This window comes from Mustela nivalis, assembly GCF_964662115.1.
Source record: "Mustela nivalis genome assembly, contig: HAP1_SCAFFOLD_1717, whole genome shotgun sequence".
Classification (NCBI taxonomy): domain Eukaryota; kingdom Metazoa; phylum Chordata; class Mammalia; order Carnivora; family Mustelidae; genus Mustela; species Mustela nivalis.
The window spans coordinates 1763-25019 of record NW_028134947.1 but is presented as its reverse complement, the minus strand read 5'-3'; the positions used below and the strand labels follow the sequence as shown (position 1 = coordinate 25019).

Below are 23257 nucleotides of genomic sequence, written 5' to 3'. Positions count from 1 at the left end.
CTTTTCCACCACTACTTCCCCAATTACCTTAGGAACTGTTAGAAAGTAGAGACAGCATCTTGTGCCATGTAGTCTTCTCACTAGAATGCCTGGTATCTAGTAAATACTAAATGTTTCTTTGACTGAAGAAAATACCAAATATATATACAAAGATATTTGGATTTGCTACCCAATAAATGTTTATCATTTTTCTTAAGCAAGATTAACAATAATGTGGGGGTGAATATACTAGGAAATGCCATACAGAAGAGAAAGGTCTGGGCTTTGTTGAATTTTTTTGGCCATTTCCAAGTGCTTCCTTAGTGTTACTTGCTGGAAGGAACCAGGTACTTTCTTGCTATGGATATGACTACAATGCCTTTACTGAGAGTTCTTCCACAAATTTAAGCAGTCTCCTTTAGGATTTTCTGAGTAAAAAGTGCAATTTTTACAAAATGAGCACTTTGGAATTGTGACTTTTCTTGCATTCCCTTATTTTATTTATTTTCTTCCATTCCCTTAGTACTCTCCTGAAAATAGGTATTTCTTATGCTATAACATGGGGTTAAGCGAAGTCACACTCTTAGTGGAGGCAGTTTTGAATGGAAATGAGAGTAAGCAGAGAAAGTTTGGCCTTGTTCCAAAGGTTGCTCCAGAGGCAACAACAAAAACTTTTCTTAGAAGAATGGCCAGGGTTTGGTAGGCTCAGAAATGCAAGGCAATCTAGAATTTCTGAGCTTACTATGGATCTTAAAATCAGCAACTTAGTCTGGAAGAGATCTAAAACAGTCTCTTTCTCCAAAATCCTTGGAAATCAGAATGGCTTAGATCACTGGAAATTGGAGTTTCATGAATGGATAGAGGAAGTCAGATCCCCCAGTCCGTACACAAATTCAAAACGCTTCCAATCTGATCTAGGAGTGGGTAAGTCCAAACTAGATAAGCTCTTTCAACAATATAAATAAAGGACTCTAAGATTTGTAGGTACAACAACTTGGAGGTGGCATATCAGCTTCCACATCAAAGATTTCTTAAATTTTTTTTTAATGAAATAAGAACATACAAATGTAAGGAATCAAAAGGAAATTTATATTTTGAAGAAATCTGATTTTTGTGATTAAAGCTAATTAGTACATTTTCTATATTACAAAAATATGTTTAGCTTATTTTCTTGAAAATGCTATAGACTTTGTCTTCTGCAACAAAATAGTTCATAAAAAGCAGCTCTTATATCTTTAAAAGTTTTCAGCCTGTTCTCCAGGACAGCACTTCAGTTGTATCCTGAAAAATGAAAATAACAAAAGTATCATTTTTAAGTGGTAGTAACATCCAGTGTGGTCTAAAATAGGTTTCATTCATTTAATGCTTCTAATATTTCATGGTATGATTAATCAGGCAAAAGTACTATTTAAAAATTAGTATTTCAGAGTTTACCAGAGTACTTTTAGAATCAGTAATGCTCTCTTTTTGTAGAACTGGGGAGAGAGAATAGTGGTGCTTAAGCTTTGTAAATTTCACATTCAAGTTGTCATTTTATTTACTGGAACTTTGTGGCCATCTTACAAATAAAATATTGTTAATTCAAAATGCAAAGCTATAAAAATCCCAGCATTGCATTTCATTAATAGTTAGTATGGTGTGAATGCTTTCCCCCCAAATTCCTATGTTGAGGGGCACCTGAGTGGCTCAGTCAGTTAAGAGTCTGCCTTTAGTTCAGGTCATGATCCCGGGGTCCTGGGATAGAGACCCCCATTGGGCTCCCTGATTAGCGGGGGAACCTGCATCTCCCTCTCCCACTCCTCCCTGCTTGTGTTTCTGTCTCTGGCTGTCTTTCTCTCTCTCTGTCAAATAAAATCTTAAAAAAAAAAAAAAAATCCTATGTTGAAAACCTAACACCCAATGAGATGGTTTGGAGGTGGTGCCTTTGGGAGGTGCTTCTGTCCTGAGGGTGGGGTCCTCATGATGGGGTTAGTGCTCCTACAAAAGAGACACACAGAGCTCCCTAGGCCTTCCAACCTGTGAGGACACAGTCTGTGACCTGGAAGTCGGCCCTCACCTGACGGTCATGGCCCCCTGATCTCAGACTTCCAGCCTTCAGAACTGAGGGAAATAAATTTCTGTTGCTGATGAGCCGCTCAGTTGGTGGTATTTTGTGACAGCGGCCCAAATGGACTAAGACAATGGTATTTAAATCACCTTATGTTTGTTTTTTTCTTTTTAAATCACCTTATGTTTTAATTGAAGAATGATAGATTATTTAGGAGAAAAGGAGAAGATGTTGATTGACTTTTCTATCTGGGAAAAAAGCCCTAAAGAAAATGCCAGAAACAACAGCATTTACTAATGACTTGAAAATAGAATTTCCTGAACTTTATAAAATCCCAAAGTTGTCAGGAGTAAGCAGGCTGAAGGTCAGTGAATACAATGAGAAAACAATACATTTAACAGGGGAAATACAAAAAGCACAAAGATACAGTACTTAACACCTTAGATTTTAATATTTCTGAAAAAAAATTTAAGCAATGCCTGTCATGCTAGTATAAAATGGACAACCGGTTTTACTTTTATTAGATTTCCAAAAATAAGAAAACTTGCATTAAAGTACAATAACTTGTGGGCTGGTATTTACCTATGGTCCCTTAGCTCCAAACCCACTCTTCCATGTTCAGCTTCCAGTCCTGAGAGGCCAGGACTGAGTCTCCTCAAACCACGCTTTGCCCTCGACACCTGGCTCCTAATTAACTTCTGCCATTAGGTGGAAAGAAAGGATTATTCCTTTCTGTTCCATCACTGTTCTTGAAACACCAACCTCTCCCGTTTGTTCTGTCACTCCCAGAACCAGCCTTCATGTGTCCCTTCATCCTGACCTCACCTAAATTTAAATTTAAATTTAAAATTTAGTCTTGGCTTTCATTCCTCGAAATTTTTCAGTATCCTTTTAAAGTGCTACCCCATCTCAAATTCTTCTTAGATCCTTCTTTTAATTTTGATTTTTACTCAAATACAAGAATCTAACTAGGCGTCTTATAACTTAGGATATTTATCATCTTTTGGGTTTTGGAGATCTGTATTAGTTGTATGTAGATCAATACTGATTTTTTTTAAATTTTATTTTTAGGAGGGGTGAAATCCATAGAACATAAAATTTTAATCGTTTTTCAAGTGGACAGCTCAGTAGTGCTAAGTATGTTCACACTGCTGTGCAACCAAAACCCAGAACTGTTTTCAACTTCTTAAATCTTACCAGTATTTCTTAGGTGATGCTTTCATCTCATTATTCTGTCAGAAACTCTCCCATCTTTCTCCCCATTAGATCAGCTGCAAACTGATGAGTATCTGCCAATCAAAGCTTCTTACTGTTTGCCTATAATGTCCCTCATTTCCCCTCAGTAGCAGGGAGGACTTATCTCCCTTTTGAGAGTTAAAAATCAATGAAAGCATCTATAATAAATATGGCTTGTAGTCTTACTTTCTGAGTGCTCACAATTTAGTAAAGAAGATAGATTTGAATATGTCTAAGTTAAATAAAAGTACACCACAGAAAAGGCCATAACAATGGTAGAAACAAAGCACAACTGGGGAACAAGGGAAAGGAGCATTAAAGGGATCACAGAGTGGGAAGGAAGAAAGGAAACCTGATGGAGGACAGAGGTTTTGAGCAGGGCCAGGCAGCATGCCACAAGTAGGTCTGATGAGTAAAGCAAAGCCCAGATGGAGGGAATATGTGGGATGGCAGGCATCTTCTCTAGGAATGATCTGGAACAGGAGACAGTCTTCCAGACTGGTTTCAGGGACTCTGGGGTTGATTGTAATTGGCATGGAGTAAGGAGTCTTCAAGGATTTGACATGACATATTACTACATGAACCTGTAGGAAGGTAAGTATGACAGCAATATGGAAGAAAGGCTGCTAGTGAGGAGTTAAGAAGCAGGGAATTCAGGAGGCTACTGTAGGAGGTCAAGGAGTGAACAAGGAGAGTTATAAGTGGAACAGCAAGACTTTAAAGGAGGAAGAGATACGTGACATTATGGATGGAGATAGATGCCCCAGAGCACCCTGAAGGAATGTGAAGCTTGAAGGGGAGAGAGAAGTCTAAGAAGTATCAGCCTAAGAGATAAGAAAGATGACACTAACCAGGACTGGGCAGCAGAAAGGGAACACCTTTGGAAGAAAGAGATGAGGAATTCCATCCTGAACATGGAGAGTCGAAGATGTTCTTTTTCACTCCCACTTTTTGCTTTGCTCCTATCATGTCCCTGTTGTGGAACACCTTCCCTTCCCATTTCACATTTTATTCCCCTTTTATAATCCTGTCTATAAAGTGCTGCTGCTGATGGGTGACACCAACTATGATCCTAACCATTGTCACCCACTGGGACTTCTCCCTCCTTTGAAACTCCCTAATAGTCACCATCTTCAGTTCTGGTATTAGGACTTGGATTCCCTTTGTGGAACCACATCTCCACCATTCCAGGAACCTCCCTCCATGTGAGCTAGGCCAGGCTAATTAGAACACAGGTGGCCCAGGGATTGGCCTGAGAATGGACATGTGACCAAGCTAGGTCAATGATATTGCTTTGCGATTTTGCTGAAGGAGTTGAGAAAGAGTTTTGCTCTTTCTGCATCAGTTGCTGGGCTGGTAGAATGTATGTGAAGACACAGGTGGTATCCCTGCCATGAGGTCTGGGAGGGGGGGGTTGGTTAGTAAAGAGTCTGCCTGTAAGTGAGTCTACCACCAAGGTGCATGGAGCCAAGAGATAGAGAGACACAAGTTTTTGATCATATCATGTGAGTCCTTAGGTCTAGCTATAGCAGAAATCACACTATAACTGGACTTCTCAGTTAAATGAGAGTCACTTTACCATCTAAAACCAATTCGAGCTGAGCTTCTATCCCTTGTAATAGAAGAAGAGCCCAACATTACCTTCCCATTCCCTACATTCTCATGTGCCACTGTGTAATGTAAATGGCATTTCCTGTAGAGTCATCTTATCTCTACCATTGAAGTGATTCCTTTCTCAATGGCCAAGGCCATGCCCCAGTGGTACCATGCATGGTGGCCATGCCCTCAGGTTCTATTCAGTAAACACTTACTGGAATCTCAGTACGCATACATTACAGAAAAGATGAACTACGCTTACCTAGATCTATGTTTGAAATCAAAACTGTTGCCATAAATACTTCCAAGAGCACCAATCTTCCCAGCAGACAGCTAATCACTGGAACCATTATCTGGGCAGCTGTGCCCACAGTTGATGCTCTGCCGCTGTTGCCGCTGCCACTGGTGCCACCACCACCAGACACAGACTGTGCTGCGAGGCTCAGAGTCCCGGATTCCACCCGGACAACATCATCCAGTATAAATTCAATCTTGTAATTTTTTCCTAGGAAGAAAAACCATCAGAGAATATGACTTCCTTTTATGATTTGCTTTCACACAGTCCCTGTTGGGTTGTCATCAACTGGAAAATACCATGTAATTCCTCATGAAGTAATTTTGCAAATTGAGCCCAAAGAGATTAGAGTAAGTATAAATGTAAGTGGAAAAACAATCTCAGAGTTAGAGTTCCATTTGCCCATCCACTATGGGCAAGCAGAATCTGGGCTGAATTTTTTTCTCTAGCATCAGTACTTGCTCCCTCCGGTTGCCTTCTTAGTGGCCAGGACTAGAGAGAGATTGCTTGAAGGGAGGAACAGTAGGGAAGGGGAATGAAGATGTTGAGGCTCTGCTCCATCCTTACATACTTGACCTTGGAGCAGAGAAGGCTCAGCCTCAGTTGGGGGAGATGGGAATGGATACCGAACTTTTGATTTTGAAGTTTCAAAAGTTTCAAAGTTTCAAACTTTCAAAAGTTTTAACTCTTTACACAGAAGAGTTGAAAGAATAGTACAACAAACACCATATGCCCTCCACTTTGATTCAGCGATTTCACCACTTTCCACATTTCCTTTAAGTCAGATGCTATTTTTTGTTGCATGATTGTGACCCTTTCTTTCTTCTTACTTCAGGTAGACAAGTTTGAGGAAACTTATTAGATATTTTTGAGTGTGAAACATAAAAACTCATCTGAATACTTTTTTTTTTAAAGATTTTATTTATTTATTTGACAGAGAGAAATCACAAGTAGATGGAGAGGCAGGCAGAGAGAGAGAGAGAGAGAGGGAAGCAGGCTCCCTGCTGAGCAGAGAGCCCGATGCGGGACTCGATCCCAGGACCCTGAGATCATGACCTGAGCCGAAGGCAGCAGCTTAACCCACTGAGCCACCCAGGCACCCACATCTGAATACTTTTTAATCCATAGGTTAAATCTTCCCACAGTTTTAAACATGAGATAACTAATATATTTTTCCTTGATATAATTTTTTCTAGGACTGTTGTCTCATCAATAGTGGTTACCACATAGAGTTTGCAATCCTTGTCACAACACTGAGGTTTTCATTCCTCTCTCTGTTAGCCTAAAAAAAAATCAATCTTTCTTTCTTTCTCATAGAATATAATTAAATCTTGACCACGGTGTGCTTTCACAAACAATAGCAATATATTCTGTAAGTTTCACAATGGATAGTCATTATTCTACAGAATTTTCTGCCACCATTACAATTCATGACAATGGCATATCTAAGTATTTCCTTTTTTCAGTTGAAAAAAACCCTGAATTTTTGAAGCAGGTGTATTTTTTTTCTTAATGATTTTCCTTTGGAAAGAATTTAGGTTGTTTTTTTTTTTTTTTTTCTCCCGCAGTACTATGAGGAAGTCCAAGGGAACCTTGTGGAGATGTCACTCCATGCAGGAGGACTGAAGAACATAGCTAAAATCCAGAATCAAAACTTTGGGGATATAACTTCAATCAAGCTAATCCAGCTGAAAACACAGACATCATTGAGCAGACAGAAGCCATCCCTGCCCAAATTCCTGGCCCATACTTTTGTGAGCAAGTGAAATGGTTGCTGTTTGAGTCATTAGATTTGGGGCTGGTTTGTTATGTACCAAAAGCACTATAGATCATCTAGAATGCTAGGTAAACATGGCCCAAATGTGATTATGCAGTAGTAATACTATTTTTATCCAGGTTGCCGGAAGAGGCAGCCTCAGCTCTTTATTACTTTCTCCTTCTCCTACCCTTTTCTCACCTCATTCTCACATTCTCATTTTCTGTGTTAGAAACTACAGCCCATACCTCCTCTATCCGGTGGCCCTTGCTTTGCTTTTTATTGAGCTATAAGTAGAAGAGGGTGTGGGACCATACTGTTAGGCTCCAGTCTAATCCGCAAGGGGATTTCTCCCGTACAGTAATGGGGTGGGGGAGGCTACCTACTAGAAAGAGTTACAAAAATGATGCTTTGTTAATTTTTTCTCATGTGCTTTGTTGCTATAACAATTTTATAGTTGTTCAACTACAGCTGGCTAACTGATCTAAAGATAATGAAGAGATGACTATATTTAGTCTTCTTGACTATACCTAGCCAGAGAACTGAGACCCTACATTTGATGACAGTAAGAAAGTAAGACAATGGGCAAGCAAGCAAGCAAGAGATTAGAAGGAATGACGGTTCGCCATAGAAGGTCAGATAGATACTCTAAGGGAACTTTGAACTATGAAGGAAAATTTACTCTATAAAAGGAAGATGATGTTTTGTTATCATAATAATACACCAAAGCCTATAACTATTGCCTCAGCACTCCAGTGATCTTGGTTATTTTGTAACATTGCTATTTGGAAGTGGTAGTTTGCAGAACATGGTCTCCGGATTGGGTCTTTGCCATTGGATACATTTTGGGTCCACCTGCATGGAGAAGTGGGCAACTTTCTTCTCACCTAGAGTTCTTGTTAAGAGCCTCATTTCCTGGAAAGCCTCATTTAGGCTGACTCTTAATGAAACTGGCACTGCCCTTAACCAGCAAGTGCATAGATCACTCTAAGTACTTGTCCGGGAACACAACGTTGGACTCATTGCCATTTGAGTCCCATAAAACACTAGCTTGAGATACTGCTGCCTAGTAGAAAGACCAAACTTGTGCAGTTTAGGGCACCATCAAAGCAAGAAAAAACAAAAAATAAGGAAAAAAAATATTTAGGGGAATGATTTTAGCATTTGATAATTTGTTAATATGAAAAAAATCAGACTATTGTTGGAATTCCTTTTACTTCTTTTACTCTTCTTACTTTTATTTTGACTTTTGTATGTATATATGTGTGAGAGAATGGTGGTAAGAAGTGGGGAGAACCAATATAACTTTTCAGAAGTTAGGTCGAATAAAGGTCTTAAATGGGTTCAGATTAATGGTAAAAGAGTAATGGAAGCCTGTCTCAGGTACAAGCAGTGTATCCATTTTTCTTTTAGAAACTCTATAATCTATCACCGATAGGTACTCGTTACAACCTATCTATTTTGGGCTCAGTAGAAAGGCTTTTACCAATTGAAGTTAGGCCATCAACCTGTATGAAGACAATGTAAGAAACATCACAGTGGAAGTTATGACTATTCACTGTTGCTGAAGATGTCACTTCGTCCAGATTCATTGAGTATATTTTATGAGAACTCACAGGAGACATCTGTTCGGATCTCAGAGCAGGTTGGAAGTCTCCACAACAACTGCTTTGCTTACCTGATGGGCACTGTGGAATCATGATAATACTTATGTTTCTCTTTTGCACTGTCTTTCAGAAAGACTAGAACCCACTTTTCAGTCCAACTCTGAACCCTTGCATGGGGCATTAGAGTTATGTGAGCCTAACTTAACCTCCCTTTTCTTTAATTTGAAAATCTATATATTAACTGTTTTCATTATAAATGTAATGCATATTTAGTGAAAATTTACAAAGGTACACAAATGAATGAAAAATATGAATCATGATGTAATTTTGATGCATAGCCTCAGATTATGTTTAATGTCCTTAATTTCTTGTTTTAATTCTATTTTGTTTTGCATCTAGAATATATTTTTATAAGCTAGATGTTATCTGTGTTCCAATTTTTTTAGAGATTTTTTTTTTAAAGATTTACTTATTCATTTTAGAGGAATAGAGAGAGAGAGCATGAATGTGAAGGGAAGAATGGAGAGGGGGAGAGAGTCTCAAGCAGACGCCCTGCTGAGCACAGAGCCCAACACAGGGCTCGAGCTCATGACCATAAGATCATGACCCAAACCAAAACCAAGAGTTAGAGGCTTAACCAACTGTACCACTCAAGTGCACCCCTATAGTGTTCCAATTTATCTAATTTATTAACCAGAGTATTATAGAATGCTTTGGTCAATGATAATTTTTCCTATTTATGGATATATATGTGAAGATCCAAAATAGTACACTCACCTGTTCTAAGCAGAGTAAGGTCTGTGTAGTTGGCCCAACAGCTGCTAAACGGAATTGTCGTATTTCCACTCAGACCACTGATTTGGTTATTATTGGAGTCCTTTAGTACGGCCTTCAAAGTCAGTGAAGTAATCCCAACAGATACACAATTACCCTAAAGAAAAGAATAGTACAGAATTTTAGTGTCCTGTTCCCATCTTTGTTTTCTCAAGATGCGTGAAACTTCATTTTTTAAACAACGCCTCGCAGCAAATTTAAAATCCGCAGTAGCTTCTTTCCCGGCACGAGGAGTTCACAAGTACAGGTGGGCACTGGAGTCAGTTTATTGAAAAGGAACGTTTTCAAAACAGGAAAGAGTATAGCCATGGGTGTTAGTCCAGCTTTTAAAGATTTATTTATTTATTTATTTGACAGAGATCACAAGTAGGCAGAGAGGCAGGCAGAGAGAGGAGGATGCAGGTTCCCCACGGAGCAGAGAGCCCAATGCGGGGCTCAATCCCAGGACCCTGGGATCATGACCTGAGCCGAAGGCAGAGGCTTTAACCCACTGAGCCACCCAGGAGCCCCTAGTCCAGCTTTTAAGAGGCAGTATCATCCTCAGTTGTCAGTGGACCATGATTACTGAAGTTGGCTCACTCTCCAAAATGTGTAGCTTAATTTCCTCACTCAGCGTAAGTTTTCAGTTAGAACTCACATCAGAATCTACTGCCTTCACTGAAGGCTGCTGAGAAAACGGCTGTCCTGGTTGAGCTGCCATGGGCTGAGCGATCACAGACAGCGAGGACACAAAGGCCACATGATGAACGGGAAATGCAAACCTTTCGACGGGTTGGGCGGTCACCTGTAAATAAATGGTCATGAGTGATGACGTGGTTTTCATGTGATAAATTACAGTGAGGAGCACATTCATCTTAGCGAGGCTAAGTGTAATATGAAATAATAAGTGTAAAAATACACTCAATACATGAAGTTAGTTTTATTGCAATATTCCCTCTGATCAAATTCATGAAGCATTCTTATAAATACTCAAAGCAAAGCGCATTTTATACAAATAAGTTATTTTTTTAGAGATAGGCTCCTTTCCCAACTATTTTATCATCTTAGTTATACCTATAAAAAGAAGAGCCAGCATTAATTAGGAAGACATGCCCTTTAAATTATTGTATTGAACTATAAAAAGAAGACAGAAGCAGCAATGTTTTAAACAGCTAAGATGCATTTTTCTGGTTGCTTTTTCTTACCTTAGTCCAGGCAGAATCACTTGGGCTGGGGATAGGATTGGTAATAGACATGGAAGAGATATTAAATCCAAGGATACTACTAGTTTTTCCTGAAATTACAGCTTTTCCAAGAGACCCAGCAATTTTCTGGAGTTCAGATAACTGCATCTGCATCCCACCTATGGGGAAATAGTAACATGACATATGGCTTATAAGAATATAAGATTGTGAGAGTTTTTCTTTTCTTTTCTTTTTTTCATGGCTCCACCCACATTCTGGAATTCTGTAGCTTTTTCACCACCCATGAGATCAATATGACAAAATCCTATGAATGAGCTTAGGAAAGTGGAGAACTCTAAGCTGCAATTAAAGAAAAACCAAAGGTAGATAAAATAGATACAAGAAAAGTGAAATAAACCATAGTGGAAAAATATACGGCTCTTAATTTAATCCATTCCCACGCCATCCTTTATTGAGGAGTGAAGCACCATCATGCAAGTCTATCACCATGTACCATTTCCTAAAAAGAGAGTTTTAATTTTGGAGTGTAAGGATAATTAGCATCATCGAATTTACACGAGGTATATTAGTAAGTTCTGAAGTTAACACTACATTACACACAAACTGTTGCTTGCTCTAGATGTTGATGATTTTCAAAGTTAATTTTAACACAACAGGCAGTTTCTTTTGTCTTTGTCTAGCCTGGTAGGCCCTCTTACACTTACTGGCCCCACCATGCTCTTTACCTAGGAAGTAGCACCTCTATTCATCATACTTATTTGTCAGATCGTGGTACTTTTGCTTGATCCCTTCTTTTGTTTCATCTCTCCTCCGCAACATATAATCAGTTACTAGCTTCTAGAGCTCTCTGTCCCCATTGCCTAAATCCTAGTCAAAGCCATCATTTACTACAACAGCTTTAAAACTAGTTTTCTTACAACCATTCTGTCCTTCTTCCTCTCCATTCTATATATTGTAGTCGTTTTTAAAAAACGACTGTCTCCAGGATCTTTTCAGTGTACTGTACTGAACTTGACAACAGTTCCTGCCTAGTTATCCAGCACCTTCTATATCCAGAGTCCTGCCTTGAGGATTCTGAGCATTGCGTCTCCTCCATTAAGGTTAAACCATGCAGCTCAGGGTGCTCAGGAAGGAGGAGGCCGTTGATCTCACATAACACTTTGAAAATCATGGTCTCAGGGAATTTCAGTCCTGTCAGTTCAACACGTCCCCCTTGGTTGACTCAGACCCTCTGGATAAATGATTAGTCTTTCAGACTTATTCTTCTCTGCCCCACTCCTTCCTTCTATTCTTCTCCAAATGGCTTCCCAGGTATGAGGGCTCATGTGACCAGTCACAGGTACAAAGGGGCCTCATAGCCACTGACTGCAGCTACCACTTGCCCTCACTGGGTTTTGGCGCAACATGGCATGTTTGACCTGCCTGTGCTGTTAACAGATTTTCTCCGACCACTTGACATGTGAAGGCATCCAGTTCTGCTGACTGCCACCTTAACAAACCCAAGTCCTTAACCTGAAGAGCTTTTACTCCCGATCAATCTCTGTTTATCCAGCGATCTCCTCAGTACTTCAGGCACCCCTTTCTACAACAGCTGGGAACACCTGGGTATCCTGACACACACAAAGGCTGTGGAGAGCCCGCAGTATTCCCACCTGCACACCTTCCTCGCCACTGCCCAATATTTTGCTGTGAAATCCCTCTGTGCCAGGTTGTAGGACTTTCATTGAGACGTGAAACTATAACCCAGGATATGTCTGAAAAATACGCCATTAGCCTATCCTTCTGACTGCCCCCATCTCCATGTTCTTAGACTGTCTTATACCTGTTGGGATAAATCTAGCAAAATAAAACTGCTTAAAGGGGATAAGGGGATGGAAGAGGTTGTGTGTGAAGAAATTTAGATCACATATAGATCACATGTAGGAAATAAGTCCGTTTCTTTGGCCATCTGAGTGACTGTACTTCCTGTTTCCTTCAACAAGTCTAGTCCAGAAAGCCTTTCCACAGGCCTACCTCCATAAGGGAAGGTATCTAGCTGGTAGAATTCCAGAACAGTATGTGACAGGTGCACTGGGTCAATCTTTGGAAGCAAACCTCCTGGGGTCATGAGTAATGACTCCTAAAGGCAGGAGGTGAGAACTTCACTCAGTACTAGATTGACATGTAAGAGAGCCCTGGGAGATAAGGAAAAAGATGCTGGACAGAGATAAGGCGAATCCAGATTTTCTGAATCTGAAAGTTATGCAGTTTGGAGGCTCTCTTTAAGAAAAAGAATGAGGAGAAGTCCTACAGCTGCAACTTTGATAGTAACAATGATTGGGTCACATTATTAAATGGTTCCTTCTCCCAGGTCTGTCCTATGACTTGTACAAGCATAAGGCCTTGAAGCTTACACTTTGTTAGCTGGATGGTAATCTTCTTCTGACACGGATCTAAGTCTCATTTTTTGGAGATGGGTGTGCCTAGTTGAGACTTGTGCTGGACTACCAAAGACAATGGCTCAGTTGGGAATGCATGCTTGGGACGGATGCCAAAAGGCCAGGAAAATCCAGTTCACCTCAAGACAAGCTTGAGTGAAGTGCAGAGTAGAGAAGACCACCTACCCGGTAACAGAGACTATGAAAACAAGAGGCAACATAGGGGTCTGAAGACTGAAAAGCCCCTTTGGTATTCTGATGCCAACTTAAGCAGATGGAAAAGAAAAAATCTGAAGGGTTAAATATTTATCCAAATGCCCAAACTGAGTCATTCCAAGGAAATAATTTAAAGCAGAAAAGATACCTTTGTTCGGACCAGTGAGCTTGTTTTTACCTAAAAAACGGGGATGTAGAGAGTGAGGGACAGAGGAAAATGCGACAGTTGGTGACTGGATCAGTCATAGGAATTAAAGATAGAACATATTCTTGCACATCTGCATTTGTTAGGGTATACTGGTGACTTTATTACAGCTCAGAATCTCCAAATGTCTACGCATTTCTTGGGAAAATATCCACAATAGTTTTAGCTTTGGGAGAAAAGAGCTTCTTTTGGTTTCCCATGATCTAGCACCTGCCTACCTCTCAACGTCACCTCCACCACCTTGGCCTTCCTGGTTCCTGCCACCATAGACCAGTCAGACCTTCTCCAGTTCCTCTAATGCACCACTTTTACCAACTCCTTAGACTTGAGCATTCTTAACCTTCCTCTTTTCGTTGACTGACTCTTTTTATGCTTAATCTCACAGCTGTAAGGTCAATTACTTAGGTCACCTCTCAAATCTTCTAAAGTAGCTCAAATCCTTTTGTTGAATTCATTAATTGCTATAACAACAAAATGGAGGCTAAAGTTCCTTCATAATTCCAAAATATTTTGGGATTACAGGAGTAGAGTAGGGAAAAGAGTCTCTAGGCCCCTACAGGGCTCAGGATGTGGGGTTGGTGGGGCTTCCTGAGGCCAGGTTTACCAGGCCCTGAAAGGGTTATTTGTGAATGTGGATCTAGTATTGCATTCTTCCAACTCAAATGTCTCCTCTTCATACCTGCAGTATCATTGCTTAAGAATGGAGGAGGAGGATCACCAATCTCCAATTCCACCGTGAGTCCCGTGGATCTTTTCTTCCGCAGACTCTCCCCTCGCATTAATTTGCTGACACGGATTTTGTCACTTGGTATCTTTAGGAACAAGGCAAGATTTCTAACCAGATTATGAGAGTTATAGAAGTCATCTTCTGTTACAGCAGGTAATTGGAAAGAAACAAATATGACGGCGGTGGTGTGGATTTCAACAGGTATAGTTCCTTTAACCAAAAGGTAAAGCATCTGGTAGGTTCTATCAAAGTAGTTTTCACCAAGGACAGTGGAATTCAGGTTAGAAAGGAATTGCTCTATGGAGGAAAAAAAGCCAAAACAGCACAGTTAAAAATATCTATGTTACCACAATTACCATGTAGTATTTAATATTTGTTTAAATGTAGGAAATTCTAAAAAAATTCAACACTATTCTTCCATACGAAAGTATGCATATTAAAAAAAAACACTTATAAAACTGAATGCAAAATTAAAGGCAACCACTTAAATAATACCATCAATCATCATTACACATTACCTTTATTTTAAAAACAATTAGCTATAGATACAGTATAATTGAGAAATAAAATCCAATTATGAACCCAGAGCCTATATTATATTGGTAGCACTGTTTACATGTTCAGAATTTTAAAGCCTTTACCAAAGGCATTTGGTAATTTAAAAATGTAAATTTAACTTTAATAGCCATCTCCTTTATGCAGAGCTATACATCAACTCTTAAAGAGCATTTACAATTCAGTGCTTCTATTCTTACCAAGGACAAAAAGAAGTAATACAAATGAAGTATATACTAAAATATTTCAGAGGGATTTTATACCAATGAAACAGGTTTACATTTCAGCCTGAAAAACTTTAGTTAATGGAAAAAAACATTCTACTAGGGAACTGAGTTTTGTAAAAGTGACCGAGATTTTTTACATAGATATAAAATGAATGAATATATATATGTTTATGGCAGAGTATCAAAAATGTCTAAGAGCTAATAAATCCACTAACACATACTGAGCCCAGACAAAGGCTAAATCATAGAACAGTACTGGAATGGGACACGTGGCTTCCTACCACATTTCACAGTGAGGCTTAGTAAGAAAAATAAAATTTTAGGAAGAAGAAGAAATTTTTTATGCATGTAATAGACATTCATCGCAGTTGGTAATAAGAAGGCATTTCATTATTACCAAGTATTTCTTTCATATCTACAAGTATAAGTTCTAGAAGCAATTTGGTTTAAACATTCTGTGAATCTGAAGACTGTGGTTTTATATTACCAATCAAAGATGCTGTCAAACCACATTTAGAGGGGTTTGTGCCCACATAAATGGAGCACGCACCATTTATCCTGGGTAACTTCCTCATGCCTTCACAGTAATGGAAGGAAGCAGAGACACACATAATAAAACATTTTGGATAATCTAAAATAATATATATAGATTCATAATACAGGGAAGCAATTTTGCAGTCTAAGTGCCAAAGCAAAATGTTCATTTAAAAGCAATGCTGCATCAGAAAAAGTGTTGATAAGAAGGTGGTAGTAGTAGTGTTTTTCAGCCCTTCAACACTTGTGTAACCAATTCCCTATCTTAATTTTTTTTTCCAATTCCCTATCTCAAATACTGTTTGTTGAGATAGTTTCTATTTCCCCGATTTGAATGATAGAGTATTTGGTACCAAAAGGGATATTTTTAAAAAGAATTAAAGTAGATGAAAATTAAGCTGTAAATATGGGTAGTTATTTGTATATAAAACATGATAACATGGGACTCCCTTAACCTATAAGGAGGCAGTATGACATAATGGTCAAGTGCATGGCTTCTAGAGCCAGACTATGGGTTCAAGTCCCTGTTCTGCCCTCACCATCTTTAAATTACCGTGGACTGAATTGTGCCCCCCCCCGCCAGATTCACATATTAGAGCCCTAACACCCCATGTTAGAGTATTCGGAGATGGGGCCTTTGATAAGTCATTAGCCTTCGATGAGGGTGGGAACTTCACGAAGGATTAGTGCTCTCATAAAAGGAGATGCCAAGAGCCTGCCATTGCTCTGTCTGCCCTGGGATGACACAGTGAGAAGGCAGCCATCTGCAAGCCAGGAGGAAGAGAACTTTCACCAGAACCTGACCCTACTAGCACCCTGACCTCACACTTCTAGCCTCCAGGATTGTGACAAAATAAATTTCTGCTTTTAAGCCACCCACTTCCTGGTATTTTGTTATGGCAGCTCTCAGAGCTAAGGCAGAGACTGTAGCAAATAGATTCACCTCCTTTTGTCTCAGTTTACTCATCTGTGCCTTGCTCCTAGGGCTATTATTAGAATATGGTAACAATGAGTTATTATCTACAAGGCACTTAGAACAGTGCCTGGCACATAGTAACGTTCTGGAAGCACTAGCTAGTCAGATGATTAGTAGGAAGAGGACTGGCTCCACAGACAGTAATGAACATGGGTTATCCATTCCGACTCTCGTGTCTAGCTGATGTTATGATCTGCAGCTCACATTTATATCATTGTTAACCTAGATTACGGGGCACTTCTATAAATGATGAAAGCACATGTAGAATGGAAGGTACTGGCCTTATTAATACCTGTTTAAGAAAAGGACTTCCATGAACAGATATAAATCCTGGTCTTGCAAGTATTGGTAAGTGAATAAGTTTAGCCTTTCCCATATATGTTATTTAAATCCAGAGTTTTTTATATGACTTCATTATGTTCAGCTGATGTTATACTAGCCTTCTTGGCAATACTTCGGGTAACCGCTAATTAATTTTGGCTCTGACCAGAAGTAAAGTAGAAACAGGGTAAGAATTCTAAGCCAAATCTCTTCTGTGTATAGAAATAGCTGAACTGCATGTAGAACATAAATGTCCTCAGCGGGGAGAGGAATGTGCACAACACACAAAAGCTTATATCTGCATGTACGCAGGTACATAAGAGTTCCATCAGGAATAATCTTTCAGGACACTGTCATAAATGAACACACCTTAGAATTTGGTGGACTGTGGCTAACACTATTTTCTCTTGTGTTCATCAATACCTAAGGAACTAATAATAATAATAATAATGAAACATTGCAAATAATTTCATACATAATTAAGTACAAATGTAATGTGTACTCTATTTTTCTGAGGAAATACCTGTGTATAGATGTCTATTAAGTTCACAGTACTTCTGTTGAGGGTTCCATACTGTATTTTGGGGGCAAACCAATGCATTGTTCACATAGACATCCAAACGCTGAAGTGTGGGGAAAAAAATTCCTACCACCACAGCCTGTTAAAAATAAATGATATTTTTGTTTCTTAAGAGAACAATGAAACAGAATTTTTAGAATTTAGCACTTAAACATGTCCTTCAACTATATACACCTTCTGTAAAATAGTTAAACTAAGTTGTATGGGGCACCTGGGTGGCTCAGTGGGTTAAGCCACTGCCTTCAGCTCAGGTCATGATCTCAGGGTCCTGGGATCGAGTCCCACATCAGGCTCTCTGTTCAGCAGGGAGCCTGCTTCCCTCTCTCTCTCTCTCTCTCTGACTGCCTCTCTCTTCGTCTACTTGTGATCTCTCTCTGTCAAATAAATAAATAAAATCTTTAAAAAAAAAACAAAACAAACTAAGTTGTATGGATCGATGATAAATACGGAGTTAAAATCTGTAAATGCCCTTGCATTCAACCATTCATACAGATGTTACAACTTAACTCTTCACTGATGATTCTCAGTAGAAAAGCATAATGTAAGAAAGAATTATTAAAGGAGTATCTCTAAAAGAAATACTTCCTTTAAAAGATAACAAATTCCAATACAGGCTTTCAACTCCAGATTCAGGAGAAAATGGGGAATTTAGTAGTGCTCTGTAATGCAACTGCAGAAAATTAGTTAATATTGAAAAAAAAATGCTTACCTCTGAGACAAATTTGGTAGTAAGACTGATTAAAAATTAATCAAAATAGCTATATTCTCTGGTTCAATTTTGTTCGTTTTCCATGTTTATATTCCTCACATCTCATGTTACAGGTATGATCATAAAGTAAGGGGACTAGCTTTTACAAGGACAGAGAGATTTAAAAAGGAAACTAATAAGCTATACATAGTTTTGGAATCTTCTTTCGAGATTGTCTTCAGAGGCTCAGGACATTAACAGTCATATCACTTCGTAGTTATTTTTAAAATTAAAAGTAATTATCTTCCGTTCAAAAGTTTGAGGGCCTGTCTACACCAGGCCCTATTCTAGGAGCTGTCGTAAGCCCTTGCTCTTGTTGAGCTTATATTCTAGTGCAAGGAAAAAGACAAATAAATAGTGGCAACAATAAGCAAAATATGAAGCATGTTAGAAGATGGTTAAGTGCCATGGAAAAAAGAAAGGTAGAGCAGAGTATAAAGAGTTGGGAGAGCCAGTTGCGGTGGGGTGAACACGCTGGGCCTGTTGGAGGAATGTGGTTGGGGGAGGGAATGCCCCGGGGAGGAGGAGTTAGGCACCTAGGGCAGAACGTTCCAGACAGACTCAACATCTGGAAGATAGGCCCAGGTGGTAACAGGTGTGAGGTGGTTTGGAACAGCAGGGAGCTCAGTGTGCCTGGAAGAGTTGAAGTCAGTGAGCTAAGGATGTGGGGACTCTGACCCTGTACAAAGCCCAGTGGGGAAATTATTGCAGCATTTGGGGCAAGGAGCAACCTGGTGTGACTTATAATTTGAATGTCTCTCTGTGACTGCTGAGGTGAGAACAGACAATAGAGCAGGCAGAAGCAGAGCAGTGGGAGGTATTGGGAGCCAACTGCCTTAATCCAGGGAAGAAATAACGTTGGCTCAAAGTGGGGGATAGCCATGATGGTGGTAACAAGTGTCAGGTTCTGGATATTTCAAAGGGACACGCAACAGGATTTGCAGATGGACTCGGTGAGGGATATGACCCAGAGGCAGAAATCAAGAACAGGGCCAAGGTTTTATCTCCAGAAACTGAAAGGATGAGATTGCTATCCTCTGAGAAGGAGCCGGTGTGTCTCTCTTTTTGCTTCTATTCTTTCTGCTTTATGTTCTCCACGCCCTTTCTTCACATTCCTAATACTCTGGAACTTTTGAGTCTCATATTCTTGGGGGGAAAAAAAATCTCAGTTATGAGAGTATTGTGTCACCTCATACTCTCTTCCCACTGGCACAGTGTATATAAACTTAACTGTCCCAGTTGAATGCAGTTCATAGCAAGGATCTGATATTGTTGAAGATACTTAAAATAATGTGCCGTGATTGCTGAAGTAAATTCCAAAGGTGTGCTCCTGAAATACATAAATAGCAGCATGGAAAATAAATATATAATTCCAGTCACCAGTCCTGGATATGCATTACTTTTACATAAAAGTTCAACTTTGCTGCCAATCACGTAAGTCATAAGCCTCACTGTCATGGTGGGGGACAGATGTGCCGTATGCATCGATGTTCTCAGGCTGATGAAAACCTTCCGAATTAAGCTTATTTTTAGTTGTATCCTGATGATCCTTGTGATGATGTTCAAGTGCAGAGGGGAGGAGATAAATCCTTAGCATTTAGAAATAGATGTCAATAAACAACACCGATACCTCAAGAAGTCATTTCTATCTTGTGTTACCTTTCTATGGTCAACATTAAGCAACATCAGCCGAAGGTTCTGAGGACTGGTACCAGTGAAGTAAATTTCATAAGATTTGTTCAGAGCCACAATGCTGTGAAACAGGGACAGTCTTCTCTGGCATGTGTATCCAACACACCAGCCATGATCCTGTGGGCCTAAAGCCACATAAATGAAAGTTCACATTCTATATCATGAATATTATTTAGCACGAACCCTGAAGAGTCATTGTATTAAAAATAAATTGCAGGGTCAAGTTCAGCATTTACATCCATTATCCATCCACCCATCTATCCTTAGCTTAAAAAGAAGGCAAGATGCAACTCCTTCCTACTACCCTTACTTGTTTACTTGTAGGGTCAAATGTGTTGAGTTTGCACAGGAAGGGTCCTTGAAGGAAACAGTAGGTTTTATATGATTCTCTGCTTCAACAATCCTATTTAAGTCCTGGCCACATGGTAAGAAAGAAAATGCTACCTATCAAATGCGAGTTTAGTTTAGTTTAGTCTACCTATCAAAAGCCAATTTTCTCAGACTGTTTACTTTTAAATGTAAAGTTACAGAGTTAATTTATTAAAAACAGAGCCTGTACTTGGAAATATGGACATTTGTATGGCTAAACCATGGATTTGTTAATTCTTTCACATACCCATTTCTTCATCAGTTAATCTGCAAATTCGACAAACTCGTAAGTTTGTTTTTTATGAAGTTTATAATCTTCCTCCATTGTTATTTTAATACATTTTTATTAAAGACTGTGATCATAGGCACCATTGGAGGGTCAGCATCATGAATGAACTGATGTAATCAGAGAAATAACACTCCAGTAAAACCTCTAAAAAACCAAACACAGTGGCTACTTTTCTACCTGAATCCAGACTTTTCCAGAACAGGCATAGCATGACTTGTAGCAAACTTTTCTACTTCACTTCAGTTTTCATGTGGCTGGGATTATAAAACATTGAGTGAGATATGGAGTATTAAACTTTCTTGATGTATTTATTCATTAGCTTTGCTCAATCTCCTAGCTTACTTGGAATTCTTATCAATATTTATAACTGAACTTCAATCAAATTTTAAATCAATATAAACTTCTGAAGCTTGTGTAGAATACCAACTTTCTCTTAGCATCCAGAATGTAAATTCTGCATTTAAATAAAGCTTCTCTGTGAGTTTTGAAAACAGAAAGAAATTTCTATGTATAAAATGAAAAATTCAGAGTAGCAAAATCCATTTTTAAAAAATAAATGAAATTGAGTTTTAAATATTAAAGGAAACTTTAGTGATATTCAATAACTTTTACCTTGGGATTTTTTTCCCCCAATCTAATGTGGTTGCATCTTATGCCTCAGTGATTCTTTCAACATCTTCATAATTTTTGCAATACTGTCATCATTTACTTAAGACTTTTCTTTAAACTGACAGTCACTTTTAAAAATTGAAATTTATTTTTAAGAGGAATGTCATGTCACTATTGTAAATCGAAAGCTTGTATTCTTTTCAAAAAAGAAAAGTATAAAAATAAATAGACTAAAATCTTTCTCTAGCATATAAAATAGAGCAATTTGAAAATATCTCCATTATTCACACTGACTGCTCTAAAGTTCTTCCCACAAGCTCTCTGCTTTGTAAGATTTGAGAGGCAGCCCTTAAAATTGGGTTGATTATGGGTCAGAGAAACCAGGCAAATTGCATGTTGCAGGCAACAGAAGTGAGGAGAGACTTGAAATCATGTAACTTTGGGACATCCCTCATTTAGTTCATTCTATTCTCTTGAAAACTTTTTTTTTTTTTTTTTTTTTTTTGGTATATCACCATTTCTTTGAGTGTTCTTTAATTTCCTTGCTAACACACTTTTTAAAAAACAAATATTTTTGTGGGATACTGGCTATTTTGTTGAATCTCAGGATATTTCAGTCAATGTTTTGACACTGCCAGGGCACAGAAATCTTTTTCATCCAGGTTACATGCCCCTTCAGCCCTGGAAAGACTCTTAAGCCTTCTTAGCGACTAATCTATAAACTCCCATACTATTTCTGGGTAATACAATGAGTTACTTCCCTCTATTTTCTGCAGTCCTAGAAGTTCATCTTATTGATTCAGAAAGTCCTGGGCTCCTAAGTTGATCTGAATTCTTATAAAGACCACTGTCTTCCCTCTCTACTAGACTCACCCATGACCAGAATGTAAGGAGCCTAGACTCTGGAGCTTGCCAATAAGTTCCTGACTGTCAAAGGAACCAGGAATGAAAACAAACAAGCCCCAAAACACACTGATTCAAGATTAAGTCTTAGAAGGAGTCATGAAAATAAAAATCAAGTAGGCTGAAAATAACTTCTCAAGTATTCCAAATAACACATTATCTGTGTTTTAATTTATGTAAGGCAAATTGTCTTTTTGGAGACACTTGGGTCAATTTTTCCTTAAAATATTTATGCCACCTTATTAATATAGGTATGAAGATCAGTCAAGGAATAACTCTCCTCTTCTTCTAATGGTTAATTTTGAATAACTATCCTGGTTTACTCATAGGGAAGTCCACTGAAGCATCAAACAGCCCTCCTGCATGTAGATCTTTTCTTACAAGCAGAAGGAAAGCAGTCCTGATGTTCGTTAGTTTAATGTGATAAATAATTTGTGAGATGTCTCCACGCATGTAATAAATAGTGACTGCTTTGAGTAACTACTAGTTTGTTTAAACTGAACACGTACCATTAATGAGATCAACATAACCATTGCTCACTATAGCCACTGGTGAGAGTCTTCGAGTTTCTGTGTCAGAATCCAGGCTTTCAATAACCATCATTGCATATTCCATCCCAAAGCACTGATAGCTCTGCCATTGTGGAATGTATTTACAGGTTGAATCTCGAATAATTCCTAAAAATAGGTATATATGTTTTAGTGAGGAAAAGCAATCTCTCCAAAAACATCCATATACTTCTTCTTTTATGTAAGATTAGTAAGTAGAAAATATGTTATTGGCTGATTATGCCAATTACTAAAAATAAAAGATATGTTTTGTTTCACAAACTTGAGTACTAACAGAAGAATATCCAACAAACCTTTGTACGGTGCTTTCTCAGTGACAGGCATCCTACTGCCGTTTGGGAATGTGAGCATCACCTTAGGAATCCTGTAGTCTCCAATTCCAAATTGACTATTTCCATTCCATTCATATTCTGCTTGAGGTATCACTGAACCAGAATTTCCCAGAAAGGAACCGTCCATATCTCTAAGAAAAGATTTCCTCTTGGCATCACAAACCATGTCTACACAATCAGCTGGATTCACCTTACTGCGGAGAAAAGGCAAAACACACGAATATTTATAGTTCGTATCCTTCCCCTGTTTCCAGAGAGCATTTCAGTTGAGGATTTGGTAAGAGAGTATCCAAAGTTTTTTGACTCACTGAATCTTATCATTTCAGAAAGGATTCAAAATGGGAACAAGGAACGTATGTAACTAGTATTGGAAGAAGGTCTGTTTTTCCATTCTCTGGGTTTGTTATGTTATTATTATTAATTCATTAACATTTCAAAAGGACAAGTTATACCT

General features: G+C 38.7%; 1 protein-coding gene across 1 annotated transcript; it reads right to left on the bottom strand.

The window, feature by feature from the left end:
- Positions 1-1047: 1047 nt before the first annotated feature.
- On the bottom strand, positions 1048-22993 carry LOC309858012 (fibrocystin-L-like). Its single transcript, XM_082750689.1, has 10 exons — positions 22765-22993; positions 22412-22579; positions 19700-19857; positions 17236-17371; positions 14052-14396; positions 10535-10692; positions 9988-10134; positions 9294-9447; positions 5121-5363; positions 1048-1260 (listed from the first exon to the last, which is right to left on the bottom strand). The coding sequence occupies exons 1-10, from the start codon at positions 22967-22969 to the stop codon at positions 1250-1252; spliced, it is 1725 nt and encodes a 574-aa protein (XP_082606815.1). The 5' UTR covers positions 22970-22993; the 3' UTR covers positions 1048-1249.
- Between the last annotated feature and the right edge of the window lie 264 nt (positions 22994-23257).